This window comes from Oncorhynchus mykiss, chromosome 4 (genome assembly GCF_057628025.1).
Source record: "Oncorhynchus mykiss isolate SJ-2025 chromosome 4, ASM5762802v1, whole genome shotgun sequence".
Taxonomy (NCBI): Eukaryota; Metazoa; Chordata; class Actinopteri; order Salmoniformes; family Salmonidae; genus Oncorhynchus; species Oncorhynchus mykiss.
In genome coordinates, this window is record NC_143025.1 from 29689965 (window position 1) to 29710424 (window position 20460).

Consider the following 20460-nt stretch of genomic DNA (forward strand, 5'->3'; position numbering starts at 1 on the left):
CTCACTCACTACATTCTGTGCCTACTAACCAAATAACACACACACTACTATATATTCAAACATGAAAATTCCAACACAGGCAACTGAAACATGACTGTCAGCCACAGGTCGACGTACAGGGTGGCTCCCTCACCTGAAGGCCATGGGGTTGGTCCTGCCAAGCCCCAGGACGAGTGACTCTGTGATGTCCATGCTCTCAGAGCGCATCATCGGTACAACGTGTTTGAACAGGGATGAGGGGGACGGAGTGCCAATAATCTGGACACACACAAAGATCAGAAATCAATATGAAAAGTAATGATTTTTCAATATCTAACTAAAAGGATAGAGATGGCGTTTTTTCAACTTGGAATAGGCATTATCACACTGACAGCACTCAAGTAAAACATGTAGAGAAAAAAAAATGTATAGGTCATGCCCTCTGACCTTAGAGTCGTAGCTGTAGCCACTGTCCGGCGTGGACGCCAGCGTCTCAGGCGGGGAGCAGCGGACGGAGCCAGAGGTGGAGGAGGAGGAGTTGGGGGAGGAAGTGGCGGAGCTACAACAGAGGATCAGGTAGTTCCTCCACAGCCCCACGTACGAGTCACTACTGCTGCTCAGGCTGTTCAGCTTCTTAGCATTTATAGGGCTGCTGCAGGGGCAGAGGACAAAGGTCAAATATTAATAACAGGCAGGTGGTGTGTGTGTGTATGTATATATATATATATATATATATATATATTTTTTGTTGCTGGGATTGGTTGAAATTGCAAGTCCTCTTTTTGTACTCTGCTGATGGGTAAGTTTAATATGATAATATTGCTACACTTTGAGTGCTTTACGTGGAAATAGTGAGGTGATTGGTCAAATCTGCAAGCCATAGCATAATATGCAGGGAAGTCGCAGAATCTTGGAATCCTGGAGGGACTGATTTACAATATTACTGAAATAATTTCCATGTGTGTCACAGACATACAACACAGTAGAAAGACAGGCGCCAACTCTCCTCCTCACGGGGCTCACATACGTATACACAGCTGAGGGATATATTAGGATGAAGTCATCCACAGCCACTCGCAGAGTCTCCAGTGACGGTGTAGACCGTATGGACACCGTACACGAGACAGGGTGACGTCACTCAGCCCTCTAGTGCGCGGACTGCAACATCATCAATTCTAAGTGGCTTTTTACAACCTCAAATGTAAACGTGTACATGCACCCAAGAGAACCACATTGACAAGAGTAAAGGCCTGGAGAGACATACTTGATGTCCACTTGCGGAGAGAGCAGCTGCAGGCGCGTGTAGGCGAACATCCCGGCGTAGTTGAGTGCGGTGGGGCAGTGCTTGGGCAGGTGCTCTTGGCGCAGGTAGCTGGACAGGCTGATGACCCAGGGATCTTGGCCCTGCGTCACGTGGGCAAACACCCAGATGTGCGACGGGCTGACCACGTCAAACTGGTGGCTGATGGGAGACGAGTTCCATTCTGCCAGAGTCTGCAGGTCGATACCGCTGGGACAATATAGCAGGTTGGTCTGCAGGGGAGAGGGGAGGATGAGGGTCAGGGTGTATGTACCATGTTGTGCTGCTGCCATGTTGTTGTCATGTGTTGCTGCCATGCGTTGTCCTAGGTCTCTCTTTACGTAGTCTCTTATCGTGATGTGTGTTTTGTCCTACATTATTATTTTGAATCCCAGCCCCCGTAGGTGGCCTTTTGCCTCTTGGTAGGCAGTCATTGTAAATAAGAATTTGTTCTTAATTGACTTGCCTAGTTAAATCAAAATCATGTGTGTGTGTTACACAACAGCTTTGCAATTCGTACCTGGTCAGCTCCTGTGAGATGGATGAAGCTCTCCAGCACAGACGCACTTAGCCTGTCCATCACATCTATGGCCAACTCCTCATCTCCCTGAAAAAGACAGGCAGAAACAGTGAATGTAAGTCTCTTGCATCTTAACTGAGGTTACTTTCTCATTATTTGAGTCACTTTCACAACCCCATCTCAGTCTGAGTTGGGAGTTACCTTGGCGATACCCAGAGCGGTGTGCAGGGCTCGGACCTCTTTGAGGATATTAACAGCCAGCCTGCGCGTGGCGGGACGGCAGCTGCACAGAACCACCAGTGCCAGGCCCTCCGCCACGTGCAGCACCCCCCACAGAGGAGAGCGCTCCAGGGGCAGAGACGGCCCGCTTCCAGGGCCCTGCTGGAGCACACACAGACAGGGTTACTTTATCACACAAACCCAATTCAAAATACACAATATAAACGGGGTGGTTCGAGCCCTGAATGCTGATTGGCTAACAGCCATGATTTATCAGACTGTAAACCACTGGTATGACAAAACATTATTTTTACTGCTCTAATTACATTGGTAACCAGTTTATAATAGCAATAAGGCACCTCGGGGGTTTGTGATATGTGGCCATGGCTAAGGAATGTCCACGTTGCGTTGTGCCTAAGAACAGCCCTTAGCCGTGATATATTGGCGATATACCACACCCTCTCTGGCATTATTGCTTAAATAATCCTACTACTACAGTACAGAGCAAGAAGTTTGAGCCTCTGTCCTTGTACGGCGTTACGCACATGTAAAACACACAGCGTTGACCACAACCGGACAAAATGAGAGCTATCCACTCTCCACCCACCTGTGCCTCGTGGGTCTTGTTGCTGGTCTGGACGGCCTGCCTCCACTGGCTGATGAGCTGCAGCAGCATCTTGACGGCGTTGTCCAGCAGCGTGGGGTGGACATCGGTGACCTCGCGCACCACGAAGTAGACGAAGCCAGAGAGCACGTCCTCCCTCCACTCTGGGAAGTCCAGCATCAGGGCCTGCAGGGTGGTGAATGCCAGGCCGCGCAGCTCCTCGTCCATGTGGATGGTCAGCCTGGAGAGAGGACAGGACGCATGGGTCAGACAGAGGTCAAAATGGGATCACAAACAGAGCTTTTGAAGGCACAGCTTTGGCAAAATAAAAAGCCCCATTGCTCTGTTGATCAATTAGTCCCAGACAGAGGTGGCGCATGCGAAGGAGTGGGGTCCTTTACTTAGCCAGCAGCTCGATCAGGTCCTGTCTGCTCATGCCGTCCGGGATCAGCCTGGGGATGGCCGCCACACACGTACGGAACAGATCGATCTTTGGCTTCCTCTCCCCCCTGCAACATAACACACACACACGTAAAGGACACACACATAGTAAAAAACACACGTTATGGGCCACATATATTTTAAGTCAGAGAGGCCCTTACGTAATCATGTCCTCAGGCTCCTTATTGGACATCTGGACGTTGGTCATGCTCATGGAGCGCCCCACCTCCTTGTCCAGGTGACGCAGGATGTTGTCCAGGGCCTTTCTCACTGCTGGGTAGTACAGCGACATGCCTACAAACACACAGTCATTACACTGTACACAAACTTAACCTTAAAATGACCCACTCCCATAAGAATTTATTTGAGAAATGTATTCGGCAGGGACAGTGTACAATGATCAAGGGTTTGGTCCATATAACTTTGGTCCATAGTCCCTGAGTCATAGCCGAGTCATACTGTCCTGTAGTGACCAGGGTGGAGCTCAGAGATGTTGACCTACCGATGACCTTGGCCTCCTCGTCAGTGAGGGTGGTGGCAAGGAAGATCTTTTTGACCCGCAGAGTGTTTCCTGAGGGCATGATGACCCCTGTGGTGGGCATGGGCGGCTCCCCGTCCTTCTGCTGCAGACTGTCAGCTATCACCAGGAAGGCCCTCAGGCCAATATTCATCCTCTGATAGAGAGGGAGAAAGGAACAGTCAGAGATTGAAGAGTATAATCACAGCGAGTATGATTGGAAAATGACTGTCGTCTCTCGGCCATCGCTTACCTCTGGATTGATGGTGAAGGTCTTGTGAGATTTCCCCACACACAGGAGGTCATAAATTATCTCCTTCATAGCAAAGTCAAGCCTTTCCTGTGAAATGAGCCACAAAAGACCAATAATCACTAATCACAGATAACATTCAAGCCATTAGCAGAATTATACAGGAAGAACTGCTCCAGCATGACCTCATAAGACAAACCTGAGCTATGAACTGGATGATCTTGACAAAGATGTTGAGGGGCGTGTCCCTCGGCACCACACTACGGGAACCTTTGGGGAAAAGTGCTGAAACGATGCTGAGCAGCCGGCTGCAGGGAAACAGGACAGCATTAAAGGGATTATTCAACTGGAGATGTTCACCAAGGAGACTGTAGACTAGACCAGTTCTGAGTGTAGATGGGATTCTAGTTCTGCTTCTGTAGAAGGAGTGGGCATTTATTTGTTGTAATATGGTGATTTAGGTGCTGGTCTGGGTGACTTTCATTTGACAGTGTCTGTTCACACAGAGATAGCGTGGTCATGGGCCAACAGGGTGAGTGTGTGGGCCCTGACCCGTCTCTCTGGGCCGGGCTGGTACTGACCTCTGCGTGACGGTGTTGCTCTCACACTTGATCCTGATGATGTAGACCCACAGCAGTCTGTAGAGGGACTCCAGCGCCACACGGGACATTTTGGGGTCTTTGTTCTATAAAAAAAAAAGGGACAGAGAGGGAACATTTAGAACAACTGCCTCCTCCGGGAAGTCCGGTGTGGAGCACAAACCATCCCTTTGACCTACTGTACTGAATGAGACAATTTATACAGCGTGTTTCATGTCTCATTTAGAGTAAAATGTTTCGAGATGCCCCAGTGATGGATATGACTCGCGGCACGTCGTATCTGTGATTGGATAACGAGGTCCGCCTTCAGATCTAACGGCCTGTCCGATTCATACATCCGTCACACACCAATTACATTTAGGAATCCTCTTATATAAAAACGACCGATGTACGAGATTCTTGAAAAGATTTCAGCTTGTCGTAAAAGAAGCCTGTGCCAGAGTGAGCCCGTCTATATATAGATGTAGTACAGCGTGTTATGCTAGCGGTAGTTTCTGATGTTCTGAACCCCGGGGAATGTTTGTACAGCTGAGCGTTCACAAAAACTAAAAACGGTGAGTAAAAACACAAGTACACAGTGCTGCCGAATCAAACCCAGGCACGCAACATACCCTCCTCCAACATCAACAGTGGACAATCATACAAAGGATTCTTTCAAGGGTACTAAAATGACCTTTCCAACCCTTCAGTGGGCCATGGAGCTGCAAGGGTGCTTCACACAGCCGCACGGCAACGCCACAGAGATAATAGAATTGGGTGTAATGAGAGACAGCCTCTCACAAACGCTAATAGAACAAACAAAATGATGCAGGACCCTACGAGTCTCCAAACCGAGACTACAAAATCCATCTGGTTAGTCCTCAGATCTACCAACTACCCCTTCCAGGTAGCTGGCTTCGTAACACCCCTCAAAGAGTAAGGTAGGTCTCTGAGAATGGGTTAGCGACACATTGGTATGATGCAGTCCGCTCGATTGACGTCACCAGGATGATGCTCTAACCACTACTATACATAGAAAACAGCAAAGCCATAAACCACTGATGAAGTCAAAGCCATCATTGCGTTTCAAACAATTTGCGATAAAGAGCCAAGTGTCCAACCACTATTTTCTGTGTAATCTTTTCTCTCAGTAAGTTCCACTTTAAGAGGACTATCAGTGTCCAGCGCATTGTTGCCCCCGGCTAAGGAGGTGCATCCCCTCTGTCCTCCAGAGGCTCAGGACAGGGTCAGGTGATCTGTCGGAGGGGGGTGGGGGGGGTGTGTGGTCATGCCACCAGACAAACTCACCTGCAGTGTCTCAATCTGCTTTCGGATGCTGTTGTTAGATGGTATCTGGAGCGAGTGAAAATGTGAGCCAAAACGACAGGAGACATGGCGTGTGAGGATGAGGGGAGGGAGACATGCAGGTTAGAAAGAGAACAGAGCAAAATATAATAGAAACACAAAAATGAGAAGTTTGACTAAAAAAACCCACTACCAACTAACTGCCTCCTATCGACTTGAGTCAGTCTCATATTAGACACAGAAGTGAGATGCAAAGTATGAAATGCAAAAGCAGTAATATGTCAAAACACAAATATCCATCAATATAGTCGTATAGAAAGAGTGCAAAGATACACTAGACAATATTACATTGTTTTTTTACATTTTGACATGTAGCATGATCTTATATTCCATACTTTGTGAAAGTGAAGAGATGAAAGATGTGCAATAGATGGCAAATCAAATTGACAGGGAAGAGAACACACACAAAGCAGGGCTGAAGAAGGTGTGGACAGATGGCGTGAGGAGAGGGACAGTGAACGGACACCGACAAAATCGGATTGATTCTTGCTCTCCAAAACAAGGTAAGGCACTAAACTGAATCAAATCGGAATCAGCATTTGATCTGGAGTGATGTGAGAACAAGGACAGGGTTCAAATGGCCCAGTGGACAATAGGAGCTAAATCATCACTCATTCCCAAACAAATCTCCACCAGAGACTCAAGGTTCCACCACAAAAAGAAGGGAGATGAGTCCATTTGGTGCTGATGTAATCTAAAATCACCAGGTTCAGTAAAACTACGTAATCAAAGAGAATCTAATCTTTCACAGGATATCAAAAGCAACTGAATCACCACCTGACTGTGATTATAGAGAGTCAGTTCAACAACAGAGTCATCAGGAGCAAAGGGAATTAAAGCACATGTCCACCATGAAATCAGAGGGAATGAATCGCCACAAGGGAATCTATTCAGAGTTGAGAAGCGAGGAGACAGTCACACAACACAGTCAAATCTGGGCTGGATTGGCTTGAGGTACGGTACAGGAGAGGAGCACAATTGATTGGCTTGATTGGTTTGGAAGGGGTTGTCGGACAGGGTAGGAGGAAGATATGATTATTAAGGCACACCCTTCAACCCCAAAACACCTCAGATCCATTTCTGATGTGTGGGGGATGGCTAACATCTCACTATGACAATTAACAACTTACCTGGGCTAAAGAACATTCTGCTAGAGCAATACGGTTTCAGTCATGGTAACAGTAACACATGACAGAACTCGGTACGCAACAAACATTTTAGGTTCATAGCACATAATACAGCTAAAGGGAGATAAATCTATTTTCATTATACAGTCTTTCGAAAATAACACTCAATGACATGTCCCAGTGAACTTCAAACATTAGGGAAGCCGCAGTCTTTAAAGATAAAACAGAAAGCGTCCTATTCAAATGTGAAATTGGCATGGACGTTTGCATTTCTTTTCAGAGTCCTTTATAGGCCAGTAACTCTGTCAGGTACATGCTTGAGCTGATTGTGTCGTTTACCTTCAGGTGCGAGAGGCAGTTTGTGAGGAAGATGTGCCAGTTATTGAGGAAGAACTGCTTCTGACTGACACACAGCAGGCACGTCACCAGAGGATACAGAGCCTGAAAGAGAGGGAGGGAATGGGGAAAAGAGAGGGGGGGAATGGGGAAAAGAGAAGGGGGGGAAATGGGGGAAAAGAGAAGGGGGGGAAATGGGGGAAAAGAGAGGGTGGGAAATGGGGGAAAAGAGAGGGGGGGGAAATGGGGGAAAAGAGAGGGGGGAAATGGGGGAAAAGAGAGGGGGGAAATGGGGGAAAAGAGGGAAAAGAGAGGGGGGGAAATGGGGGAAAAGAGAGGGGGGGAAATGGGGGAAAAGAGAGGGGGGGAAATGGGGGAAAAGAGAGGGGGGGAAATGGGGGAAAAGAGAGGGGGGGAATGGGGAAAAGAGGGGGGGAAAATGGGGAAAAGAGGGGGGGAAAATGGGGAAAAGAGGGGGGGAAAATGGGGAAAAGAGGGGGGGAAATGGGGGGGGAAATGGGGGAAAAGAGAGGGGGGGAATGGGGGAAAAGAGAGGGGGGGAATGGGGAAAAGAGGGGGGGAAATGGGGGAAAAGAGAGGGGGGGAAATGGGGGAAAGAGAGGGGGGGAATGGGGGAAAAGAGAGGGGGGGGGAATGGGGGAAAAGAGAGGGGGGAAATGGGGGAAAGTGAGGGGGGAAATGGGGGAAAGTGAGGGGGGAAATGGGGAAAGTGAGGGGGGAAATGGGGAAAGTGAGGGGGGAAATGGGGGAAAGTGAGGGGGGAAATGGGGAAAGTGAGGGGGGAAATGGGGAAAGTGAGGGGGGAAATGGGGAAAGTGAGGGAGACGAAAGTTAACAAGTTGACGTAATAAAAAAAGAGAGAGGGAAAAGAGACGGGAGAGAGGAGTGGGAGGGAAGAGTTGACGTTACCAAAGAGTGCTTCTTCCTGGAGCTAAGGTCAAAGGTTGTCTGGTAGAGCATCTCCACAAAGTTCTTGAGGCATGGCACGTTGACTTCATTCTTCACCGCCTGCAGGGAGGGAGGAAGGGGTCACCACAGCTCATTCAATTAATACATGCGACCAAAATGATAACCTATTCCCTTTATAGTCGCCACTACGGCCTATTTATTACCTTACCTCCCTTATCCTACCTCATTTGCACACACTGTGTATAGACTTTTTCTATTGTATTATTGACTGAATGTTTGTTTATTCCATGTGTAACTCTGTGCTGTTGTTTGTGTTGCCCTGCTTTGCTTTATTTGGCCAGGTCGCAGTTGCAAATGAGAACTTGTCCTCAACTGGCCTACCTGGTTAAATAAAAGGTGAAAAAAAAAAATAATAATTCTGTACTACTTTTCACCAGGGCCCACACTTAGGGAATAATGTGCAATTTCAGATGCAGCCAATGACATTACAGCCAATCTAATGTGCTTTCTATGGTAACTAACACAGTGGAATCTATCTGTGGAATGTGGGGTTTTCCCCATGTTTTGTATTATGTTGTCTGGTTGGTACTCACAGCAGCAACAGGGATGAGGATCTCAACAAAGAGGCCAGCCAATGCATGCTTTATGTCCTTATCCTTCACCTCCAGGAAATACTGGGCACACTCCTGAGGAACACACCGAGCCATACCAACATGGATGAGGACAAACAGTGTGACAGATCAACAAACCCATTAGACACATAAAACCAAGACAGTGCAACGGATTCTCGCATATGGGCAGAATCAAAATGTATTTATAAAGCCCTTCTTACATCAGCTGATGAAACCCAGCCTAGAACCCCTAAATCTCTGCATATTACCCAACATATTCCATTAACACGCTGGAAAAATCAGGGCTCGTTTCGAGGGGAGCATATTGAGCAAGATTTTTGCTGCCGTATTGAGCTTAACGACAAGGCATTGCTCCGTTCAGTGCTCTTGGCTGGGCCTACAACGCACACACTCCTCTTGGCACAATGATCTGCTATCTGATCGTTACTCTGGCTTTATGAGGCTCTGCTACCGAGAGCTGCTGAGTCCCAACAAAAGGGCTGCAGTAAAACCTCTAATGGGTGTACAGTGGTTCCGCTGAGAGCCATCAGTCGAGCATACGGAGCCACTCGGACACAATCAGACATACAGTACCGTACAGTCTGGGCATCCAGTAGATTAGATCAACGCCTGTTGCTTGGACACATCAGGGTAGAATTCACCAAAAACTGAAGTTTTGAAACAGGGAAGGAATGCCTGAACTTGAACCAATGAGGAACGCTTCTTTTCTTGGTACGGTTTGCTACGGTGTGCTCTAAATGAACCTGACCCAGGATAACTGACCTGCATGAACTGGAAGGAGGCCTCGAAGTCCTCCACGGGGTACATCTTGACCCTGAAGAACTTCATGCCCATGATGAGGCTGATGATGCTCTGGACCACGTAGGGGCTCTGCTCCTTCTGCCTCAGCTCCTTCAGCTCCGTGATGAACTTCTTACGCACCGCCTGGAACCTGGAGCGACCAACGCACATTACACCGATTTAGCGTCTGACTCAGCCTCTGATTCAACGGACTGAGTCTTTCATAAGGAGTTGGCGCATTTTTAACATATAGTTTAGAAGTGGCATGTGAATAAAACAGGAGTGACCTGTTCAGTTATTTCGACGGTGTTGAGAGGACTTGAACATGGAAAAACACCAAGGAGAAAACGCTTACTTTGACTGTGTGAGAACGCCGATGACCTCCGCATACAGGTCTGCTATGATGTGCACATTGCCAGTGTTGGGGCCGGAGTACCTGTCAATCAGAAGACATCGTTGACCCACCCACACAAAAAGAAGTAGCTCTCGTAATATTTTAACATGGGTGTACGAAGACACTGACCCATAAACAGACCAGTGAGAAGCAGCTGAACAAACATAACTATTAAAGGAAATATCATCCCAAACAGTCATCTCTGTAAAAACCAGAGGCATGTGGCTGTATAATGTAGGGTTGAAACAGTTGAGTGACGGTTTACTCAACTTGTCTAACAAGTGGCGATTGTGTTTTCTGTAAGTGACAATGATGTGGACAGGCCATAAAGTCACACACATGGGTTATAAAAACAGTCTATCCAAACAGTAATGAGTAATGAGTCACTGCCCTGCAGAGCCAAAACCACTCAGGAATATTATCTGTGTTGGACTTAGAGTACTGTACTGTATATAGCCCTCAACTCAACTGTGGACATCGAAGCCAGTTCCATTGCGTTTTTTCATTGTTCCCCTCAAAGCAGGGACTGATTTAGACCTGGGAAACAGGTGTGTGCAATTAATTATCAGGTAGAACAGAAAACCAGCAGGCTCCGGCCCTCGCAGGATCAGAGTGAACACCGCTGGTATATATATATATATATATATGACAGACCTAGGCAGAAAAAAGCTGTAACTTATTTATTTGAAAATACCAACTTTTCAAATACTCAAGGTAGTCGAATTTAGTCTATATAGTTACAACTAAAAGGCAAAAATGATTTGATATTCAAATACAGGTCTCCGAAAAACAAATAACATTTGAAACTATTTTGAATACCTCTCAGAAAACCAAAGCAACATTTGAAAATATTTGAATATATGCAATTAAATTGAAAACCAACAAAATATTTGATGAAGAACCAAGAACAAGTTAGTGGAAATGAGTTGGTTTTTTACGTGGGAAAAAAGGATCATAAGCACATGGTTTTAAGGGCTCTTAGATATACATCTTAATATAGCCTATTTAGCCTAGAACTAAACACGAGGGACATTCAAATCACCTCAACATTAGAGTAGACCAATTTTGCAGCTTCAAAATGACTGACAAATGTATTTTCATAATGGCTGAGACAGGTAATACAGTAATACTTGACATTAAGTTCTTTGTAACTTTGTGATTATTACCATAGCAAAGTTGTTACATAATAATGGAGTTATTCCATGGAATGGGGAACAGTCACCTGGTAGCATGCCAGGGCACATTCTCAGAGAATCCCCACGTTTTAAGATGACAACCATCATGCCTGTTCCCAAGAACTCCACGGCTTCATGCCACAATGTCCCCATCCACGGAGCTGTAGTGAAGTCAGTCAAGAACATCAATTTCCTCAGTGTCCAAATCAGTAGGAACTTAATATGGTCATACACTCGCACAGTGAAGGTGCGACAGCGCCTTCTCCCTCAGGAGGTTGAAAAGGTTTGGCATGGGCCCACAAATCCTCAAAATGGGGCAGAGCTCCCTGCCATCCAGGACCTCTACATCAGGGGTTTTGAAAGGATGCCCAGAAAACCGTTCAAGACTCCAACTACTCAAGCCATAGACTGTTCTCTCGGCTTCTGCACAGCAAGCGCCATCGGTGCATCAAGTCTGACACCAACAGGCTCCTGAACAGCTTCAATCCCATAGCCATAAGACTGCTTAATATCTAACAGAAAGTCTATGTAGCCAATCGGAGTTGACCTTCGTATTTTATTCTTATTTTTTGCACCGTCTCGATGCACACTCACAGGGTCTTACATACTACGCACACCGATACTCCTCACATACAAAATGCCCACTCCACAATTTGCGCAGACACACACGTATGCACATACTTCTACACTGACTCCACACACACACACACACACACACTATAAGCTGCTGCTACTCTGTTTATCATACATCCTGATGCCTAGTCACCTTGCATATCACTGTACTTGTGCATGTGACATTAAAATGTGAAACTTCCTTGTGTACAGTAGTTACAAAAACTTTAATTGCCGCGCAATTAAAATGCTACTACGAAAGTATTATATAACACGCTCATAAAAATGTTGCGCCAAAAGTAATTACAGTTTTATTACACAGGCACAAGAACAGTTTCATGTTAAACGTTTAGGAGAATGCTCACAGTAATAAAATATATTTCTATCGAGTGTCGGAAGGAACCTAAATATCCCAAAACGGCCTTGTTGAATCAACTACAGCAGAGTTCGGTGGGAAATCATGTTACTCTGTATTCCGAGTAAACTATCCCTTTAAAGATGGTATTGTGTGTGTGCTTGAAACAACACTTACCCTCGGCTCGACAAAGAGGTTCAACTTGCTGTTTGCAAATGGCTTTGAATTACTCTACAGTATTTTCAGGTATCATCAAATGAATTGCAGCTTTTAACCTTTTCAGTGGCATGTTGAAAGAGCCATACAATAGTTGAGCGTCACAACTTATTTATTCTTCCCTCCACAAAATATAGTTGGCTTGACCTGATAATGTAAACCTGGGGCAATGGACATTCGGGAGAATGGAGATCTCCTGAATTGTCTGAGAAATGTATTCTGTAGATCAAAGTATCAAATATGTGTAGATCAAAGTCCGGTATACTGGAATAGTACAGGAGATTGTGTTTGCACAAATCATTCCATTTCTATCCTCAACATACAGTTCCAGATACAGCCCTGCCATTAGCTGAAGGCAGCCAATCCAATAGTTTCTAAAAAATAAAAAAAATGTTTTTTTAAACCAACCACTTCCTGAGATCAGTATTCAAATATTTAAAAGTACTTGCTTTCTCAGATCTGTATTCAAATAGCTGTAGTCACTTCCTAAGTAACTATTTGTTCCCCTGAATTGATCACAAAGGATAGTTATAACTAGAGTCGTCCCAGGTCTGGTGTGTGCGTGTGTGTGTGTGTCGTTTACACTTACCCCTCTTTGTGTTTAAAGTGCTTGAATGCCAGGTTCAGAACTTCATGTACTAAAGCGTCTGGCACGGGATGAAGAGGAATCTGTGACGCAAACATTAAATCACCAGTCATAATAGGCACATTGATACTTCATGCTGTCTCCCTCTCTCTTTGCTAACATTCATTCTCCTCCCTGTTGTAGCCAAGGACAACCAAGCTCTATGCTCAGTCGGGGCTGGTTGATGGTCTAAGCGTGTGGTTTGGATTAGTCTGCTGTCGGTCTAGATGGTGTAGTTTAGGATGACAGCTCGATATGCTAAGGGAGAGGACTCATTTATTTTTATACCCCCTTTTTTTCTCCCCAATTTTGTGATCTACAATAGCGATCTTGTCTCATCACTGCAACTCCCCAACGGGCTAAGGAGAGGCGAAGGTCGAGTCATGTGTCCTTCAAAACATGACACGCCAAATCACGATTCCTAACACCCACCCGCTTAACCCAGAAACCAGAGCACCAAAGTGTCAGAGGATTAACCGCTCAAGGGACAACTGAAGTCAGCTTGCAGGTGCCCGGCACAAGGAGTCGTTAGAGCGCGATGAGCCAAGTAAAGCCCCCACAGCCAAACCCTCCACTAACCCGGACGACGCAGGACAAACCCTCCCCTAACCCGGACGACGCTGGGCCAAACCCTCCCCTAACCCGGACGACGCAGGCCAAACCCTCCCCTAACCCGGACGACGCAGGCCAAACCCTCCCCTAACCCGGACGACGCAGGCCAAACCCTCCCCTAACCCGGACGACGCAGGCCAAACCCTCCCCTAACCCGGACGACGCAGGCCAAACCCTCCCCTAACCCGGACGACGCAGGACAAATCCTCCCCTAACCCGGACGACACAGGCCAATTTTGCACCGCCCAATGGGAATTCCCGCTCACGGCCGGTTGTGACAGAGCCTGGGATCGAACCCAGGTCTAATGACGCATCAAGCGCTGCGATGCAGTGCCTTAGACCGCTGCGCCACTCGGGACGCTGGGAGAGGACTAACAGCACAGACAAACAAACAGAAGTAAAGTTAAACAGGACTTACCTGTTTTAAAACTTCTACTGAAACTAAACAGAAAATGAAATCTATGGCTAAATCCCTCCGCTCCAATAGGTAGTCTTTATCCCGATGCTGTTCATCCCTATGGGGAGGGAGGGTAATAAATCGAGGGGGAGAGAGAGAGAGGGAGAGGGTTATGACAGACTGAATAACACTAAACACGCTTACCAGAAACAGGTTGATTGTTCAGGAGCAGGAAGTGAGGGGAGGACAGGAGAGAGGGATGAGCAGATAACAGGAGTATCGTACCCTTTGGACTTGGTGCTGGAGCGAGGCCTGTACTCATACGACTCATCCTCGGTGCCACTCTGCCGCCGGTACCAGTCAAACAGTGTGCGCAGCAGGGAGGGCAAACAGTGTTCCGCTATGGAGCTCATAGAGCTTATTAACTGTGAGAAGAGCACGCAGACGCTTCACAATAGAGTCAACACACGTTATTATAGCTTACCAGAGGATGAGAATGTACAACAAAAAAAGTAAAATACATAAATACAAACATCTTCACGGGAACAGACAGCTTCATCGCCAATATTACACACATCATTACACGCAGACAGAGGCGCTATATTTTATGTAGACAGCCCATTCTACCACCACAGAGAAAAGGCTCCACTGTAAGTTGAGGTGAGGAGAAAGGAGGATGCAGGGAAAGGGATCTAGAAAGAGAGAAGTGGAGAGGGATTGCGGGGAGATGACGTAATTACTGGGTGACATACAGTAGAGAACAGGATGTATCGACTGGGATTGTGAGTGCGTTGTTCGCTGACGTGTCGAGCACAGTGAGGTCCTATCCTATTGAGCGGCTAGCTGGCGCTGCAGCCGCCACAGCACAGGGCTCTGCAGTGGCCCTACAGCGAGTACGTCAGGGCCGACCAACAAACAGGCTCTGGCTGAAATACCTCCTCAGCACTTTGATCATCAGATCAAATATGTTAAACGAACAGAGGGTGAATTGCAACCTCATACCATGGATCTTTTATCAACATCATGGTAGACAAAATGGTAGGGGTATAGAGCCATAATGCTCGCAATAAATGTACGTGGTTTACGGTACATTATCCTCAGTTGTTCTTCTATAACATGCACCAGAGCAGTCATAGTCCTATGTATGTCAAGTGTGTAGTGTTCACAGTCAGGCAATATGCAGCTGGGCCGCGTAATCGTACCTTTCCGCACAATGAATGGCGCGTGCCTGAATTAAGTGCATGTTGTGAGGGGCAGTGTGCTGAGGGTGCTGGATGATGGATGCTGGGAGGGAGAGTTATGCAACTGCTCTCTGAGCCCTCCAGGCGCCAGGCGGACACACTCCAGCGCCCGACACTGATTTACTGCGGAGGATGACACAGCGATTCTGTGCCCACTCTCCTCCCCCTCCCTGTATGCCCCCCCTCCCTCACCCAGTCACAATGGAGGCAGCTGGATCTATAGCGCCATATCCTCATTGACTTTGTGTTGTGCTGAACAAAGCACTCCGCAGCAGCTCCATTGTTCAGAGTTCTGCAGGAACCAGTTGGAGATGAGGGATGCATGGGGCACTGAGTGGGGATTGATTGGGTGGAGCTGGAGAATTCAACTACTGTATGGATGGGAGGGTGGGTGGGGGAGGGATAGACTATGTAACAATGCATACGCACACACACACACACACACACACTAGAACTCACCTGATCAAATTGCGCATCTTCCCCTCTTTGGAGGGATCGCGACAACAGTTTCTCCTGAGGGAGAGAAAGACAGAAACAGGGCTGTCAGTCAAGTTCGCAAAGGACAAATATGGATTCCTAACATAATAGGACCCCTATGTCACTGATACCAGCAGACCCCTGGATGTGGGGCCAGGTGAAACAGGAGATGAGACAATGCGCGCTGACACGGTCGCCAGGTGTACGGTGTTTCCTCTGACACATTGGTGCGGCTGGCTTCCGGGTTAAGTGGGCATTGTGTCAAGAAGCAGCGCGGCTTGGCTGGGTCGTGTTTCGGAGGACGCGCGGCTCTCGACCGTCGCCTCTCCCGAGTCCGTACGGGAGTTGCAACAATGGAACCAATGAAATTGGGGAGAGAAAAAATAAATACACAGTCTGTGTGTATATAATGTTTATTTTTGTGTCTCACGTGTCAGATTGAAGTGCCCGGTAGGCAGGACACGGCCCTGGGCCGTACTTTGCGCCCCTCTGCGCCCCCCCCCCGATATAGAGTATAGCAATTGACAGTGAACAAGCTCTGCCATCAGCCTGGGGTCATTACCAGCCTAGCAGCCCCTGAGTAGACAGTCACGAGTCTATTTACCAGCTGACCACTGGACAAACACACCAGCCAGGGACCAGGGAGAGAGAATGAAGGGGTGAGAGAGAAAGAAGGGGTTGGCAGAGAGGGGATGGCAGCAGAATGAGGGAAGCACTCGGGTAAATGAATAGAGAGATGAAAAGAGCTAAATGGGGAGAACAGTCGAGTGTCCAACACACACACACCTCCCAGCCCCTAGCTAAGGCATGGGATTACACCTCCCACGGAGTCTCGATATCCGGGTAGAAAAAGCTCTAGATTCCTAGAAAAATGTTATTGCTCCAATTCTGGGAAAGCACATTGGAATGTGCTTCATTTCTCACACTCTAGACGTTCACACACACAGAGGAAGAAATCACACACATTAACCCCTCCAAGTTTAAGGATGTGTCTGTTTACAGACTGAACATTAAGCAGTCACTAGAAAAATGACATTTAACCTCTTTGGCCCTTAGCCAAGGACTGCTCTGTAGCAGAAACTAAGGACACGGCCTGATTAACGGCTAGTGAGAATAGCCTTAAACGTTTTGCTTAATTCCAAATAAACAGTTAGTTCCCCTATTTGTAGTGGCTAGCCTATGTAGATCTGAAAGGTAAAAGCACATTGCAATATCGGTCAGAATATTGCTTCAATGGGCCTCCCGAGTGGCGCAGCGGTCTAAAGGGTTCGAACCCAGGCTGTCTCACAGCCTGCTGTGACCGGGAGACCCATGAGGCGGCGCACAATTGGCCCAGCATCATCTGGGTTAGGGGAGGGTTTGGCCTGCCGGGATTTCCTTGTCCCATCTCGCTCTAGCGACTCGTGGCGGGCTGGGCACCTGCAAGCTGACTTCAGTCGCTAGCTGGACGATGTTTCCTCTGACACATTGGTGCGGCTGGCTTCCAGGTTAAGCGAGCGGTGTCAAGAAGCAGTGCAGCTTGGCAAGGTCGTGTTTCGGAGGACGTATGGCTCTTGACCGTCGCCTCTGCCGAGTCCGTAAGGGAGTTGCAGCGATGGGACAAGACTAACTAAAATTGGATATCACGAAATTGGGGACAAAAGGGGTAAAATAAATTAATACATTTTTTTATTTTTTATTGCTTCACCTATCCAATTCTTTCAGACAAGTGCCTAGGATTCAGGGCTAGGGGTTGATTAGAAATGTGGCCTTACTTCCTCGCTCTCAGATCACAGCAACTCACCAGCGGTTCAGCCATCACCACCTCAATCTTCTTCTCAGCCAGCACAGCAAACTCAGCCAACAGGCTCTTGATGACAAACTCCCCGGGCTTGAGCTCGGGGTCGATGGTGATGCTCGACATGGCGGCGGCGTTTCGCTTCTCCCACGACAGGGGGGCCACGGAGGGGGCGCGGCGTCTACTCACACTGCTGACTGGGGCCGAGGCTGCAGGGAGAGAGAGAGAGGGGACAGGTCAGAGACAGGCAGAGCAGGCAGTGATTCTGAACACCATCACATGACTGGAGGTCAGGAGTCAGCTATAATCCAAACAGAGAGAGAGAGCAGTGGAGAGATGAAAGAGAGAAGGAACCTCAATAATCAACCTAAACACACAGAGGAGCTATGCTAGTATGCCAGTGGGTGCTCAGTGGAAGACAACAAAAAAAATCTACACATTTGATTAGCCTGTAACCTATTGGTTGCTTGATTTCACTAGAAAAGTTTACCATCACCCAACTAACTGCAGGCTATGAGGGCAGCACACATTCAATGTTGGGTAAAAGGGATGTAGCATTGGTCTCTGGCCTCACTGGACTACACCAAATCAAACCCAAATGAGTTGACCAACAATATACACGGAGTGTACAAAACATTAATAAGGCCTTCCTAATATTGAGTTGCGCCCCCTTTGCACTCCGAACAGCCTCAATTTGTCAGGACATGGACTCTATAATGTTTTGAAAGCCTTCCACAGGGATGCTGGCCCATGTTGACTCCAATGCTTCCCACAGTTGTGTCAAGTTAGCTGGATGTTCTTTGGGTGGTGGACCATTTTTGATACACACAGGAAACTGTTGGAGGTGAAACACATCAGCGTTGCAGTTCTTGACACAAACCAGAGCGCCTGGCACCTGCTACCATACCCTGTTCAGGGGCACTTAAATATTGTGTCTTGCCCACTCACCCTCTGAATGGCAGACATACACAATCCATGTCTCAATTGTCTCAAGGCTTAAAAATCCTTCTTTAACCTGTCTCCTTCCCTTCATCTACACTGATTGAAGTGGATTTAACAAGTGACATCAACAAGAGATCATAGCTTTCACCTGGTCAGGTCTCTTGTTAGCGCATGAGAAGTTAAAACAGATGCAGATTCACCCTCCCTGCCCCATTGCACAAACACAGTTATGTAAATAGGAATATCAAAGAACCCAGCAGATTAGAGTGAAAAACTTCACACAAACTGTGCACAGAAGTGTTCAATATTTAGACAAGCTTCCTGTAACACGTTCCCAGAGGGGTCAGGATGGAAACTAAACTCAGAGAGGAGTGTGTGTGAATGTGCGCCCTTATATGAGGGCTGGTTGGTACCCGGGTTTCCATTAATCAACAAAGTGAAAGGCCGATAAACCTGCCGGACAAAAATGACATGGAACCACAAAAAAAAAAATCCCATTGCAAAATAATGCTTTTTATTCATTCATGGAAATACCAGTTGAATACATTTGACAGTCATACTTATCGGTCTATAGGTAAAATGTGCATCATTTAGTGGAATACATTTTTATTGCCTGTGCATTTTTGTTAGTTGTTGGATAAGATACACAATGACTATCAGACACACACAGCATCCAGCTGGATTTCTCCTGCAGCTCCTCAGCTGGTTGCCACTGGAGGAAAAACATGTATCTGCTTTTATAAACCCTGTCATTGCGCAACAATGCTAAATGCAATGTTAAAATGAGTTTTGTTTCTCAACTGGAATTTGAAGTGCGCCTCCCATTCACCATTCAATTGCAGGCAACAGGCTATCAAGCGAGTCACCAACCACTTCACAATGTGAGCTGGAGGCAGTATGCATTTAAGAAATACTTAATTGTTTGAAACCTAAAACGTTTTATTTCATATTATGAGGCATGTTGTACCTTGCTACAAAGTAGCCTTTAGGCACAATCTGACCATAGAAATGTAGAGGCAATGATTTTATAATTCAAATTTGATTGATCACATAGATCTATTTAGCAGATGTCATTGCGGGTGTAGTGAAACGCATGTATAAAGACTTCATAGGAGTGAGTTTCAAGTTAGGGAATGGTTTACAATTTATCCTACCGTTTCTACTGTTCTGCGTGCCAGTTATGATTTTCATATGCTCATTTATCATAACAATACGAATTAAAATGATTAAAAAGAGTCAACTAATGCGAGAATACCAAACCCTTTGCCATATTGATATGCCGTGATTCATTGGCGGCTAAAGAAATGAGCACATGGAACTCAGTCTATAGGCCAATGCAGCAGTAGGCCTATAATTGCCATTGCTCTTTCACACACTGAGGTTTGGTGATTATCTAGGGGGAGATTGTTGTAAAATAGTTTAATGTGAGGAACTACAGTTAATATATTAGAATTTGTAATGGATGTAAAACACTTTCCTACGTTTCTATGCAGCAGGCCAGAGAAACCAGATGTTCTGATCGTCTTTTCTTTGACGTGCTCAATGTTAGCAATCAACAAATGGACAAATCTCTTAAATGATGGTTATGAAATAAACCAAAACTTGTTTCACAAGTGTAGCAGGTTGTGGACTACGCAAACAATGTTTCCACTCCAAGAATGAGAACGGTAAAAATGACGAATTAATACAGGCATTAACAGAAATGTATGTAGCCAAATGACAGGGATTAACAGTACATTTAATACTGGTGTCATATGTAAATGGTGAATAAAAATAAATGAATCAAAAGAGCAAAACATTCACACAATGAAACAATGAATGTGCAAGAATTGGCAGGAGACAGCTCAGCCAATCTAGAGAAACTTGTCCATATCGTCACCACACACCCCTGCCCTTCTTGTCTCAACATTTTTAATTATACAAAAAGCCACATTATCTTCACACATATTTTAGATGCATTTCACTGACAGACGCAACTCAATAATCAGCTAGGCCTATTGCCAAGGGCGCTGCCCAAATAGGCATAGGCCTACGAGCCTGTGATTTGAAACAAACCAAA

The 20460-nt window shown here is 46.5% G+C and overlaps 1 protein-coding gene across 50 annotated transcripts in view; it reads right to left on the minus strand.

Annotated features, from left to right (window-relative positions):
* LOC110521657 (protein furry homolog-like) overlaps window positions 1-20460 on the minus strand; it is a 94045-nt gene that overhangs the window by 27044 nt on the left and 46541 nt on the right. For 30 of the 50 annotated variants that reach the window (XM_090231820.1, XM_090231819.1, XM_090231814.1 and 27 more), the window contains 23 exons: window positions 17466-17668; window positions 15665-15718; window positions 14250-14389; window positions 13986-14082; window positions 12920-12999; window positions 9934-10014; window positions 9561-9729; window positions 8760-8852; window positions 8167-8265; window positions 7240-7341; window positions 5717-5761; window positions 4412-4515; window positions 4030-4138; window positions 3834-3920; window positions 3566-3737; window positions 3225-3357; window positions 3024-3131; window positions 2626-2863; window positions 2001-2180; window positions 1800-1886; window positions 1244-1512; window positions 427-631; window positions 134-258 (listed from right to left, as the gene is read on the minus strand). In XM_090231820.1, the coding sequence (XP_090087946.1) occupies window positions 134-258; window positions 427-631; window positions 1244-1512; window positions 1800-1886; window positions 2001-2180; window positions 2626-2863; window positions 3024-3131; window positions 3225-3357; window positions 3566-3737; window positions 3834-3920; window positions 4030-4138; window positions 4412-4515; window positions 5717-5761; window positions 7240-7341; window positions 8167-8265; window positions 8760-8852; window positions 9561-9729; window positions 9934-10014; window positions 12920-12999; window positions 13986-14082; window positions 14250-14389; window positions 15665-15718; window positions 17466-17585 (2897 nt within the window). In that variant the 5' untranslated portion in view covers window positions 17586-17668. The remainder of the gene's footprint in view (window positions 1-133; window positions 259-426; window positions 632-1243; window positions 1513-1799; window positions 1887-2000; window positions 2181-2625; window positions 2864-3023; window positions 3132-3224; window positions 3358-3565; window positions 3738-3833; window positions 3921-4029; window positions 4139-4411; window positions 4516-5716; window positions 5762-7239; window positions 7342-8166; window positions 8266-8759; window positions 8853-9560; window positions 9730-9933; window positions 10015-12919; window positions 13000-13985; window positions 14083-14249; window positions 14390-15664; window positions 15719-17465; window positions 17669-20460) is intronic. The other 20 variants (XM_090231813.1, XM_090231778.1, XM_090231799.1 and 17 more) reach the window with 3 other exon arrangements.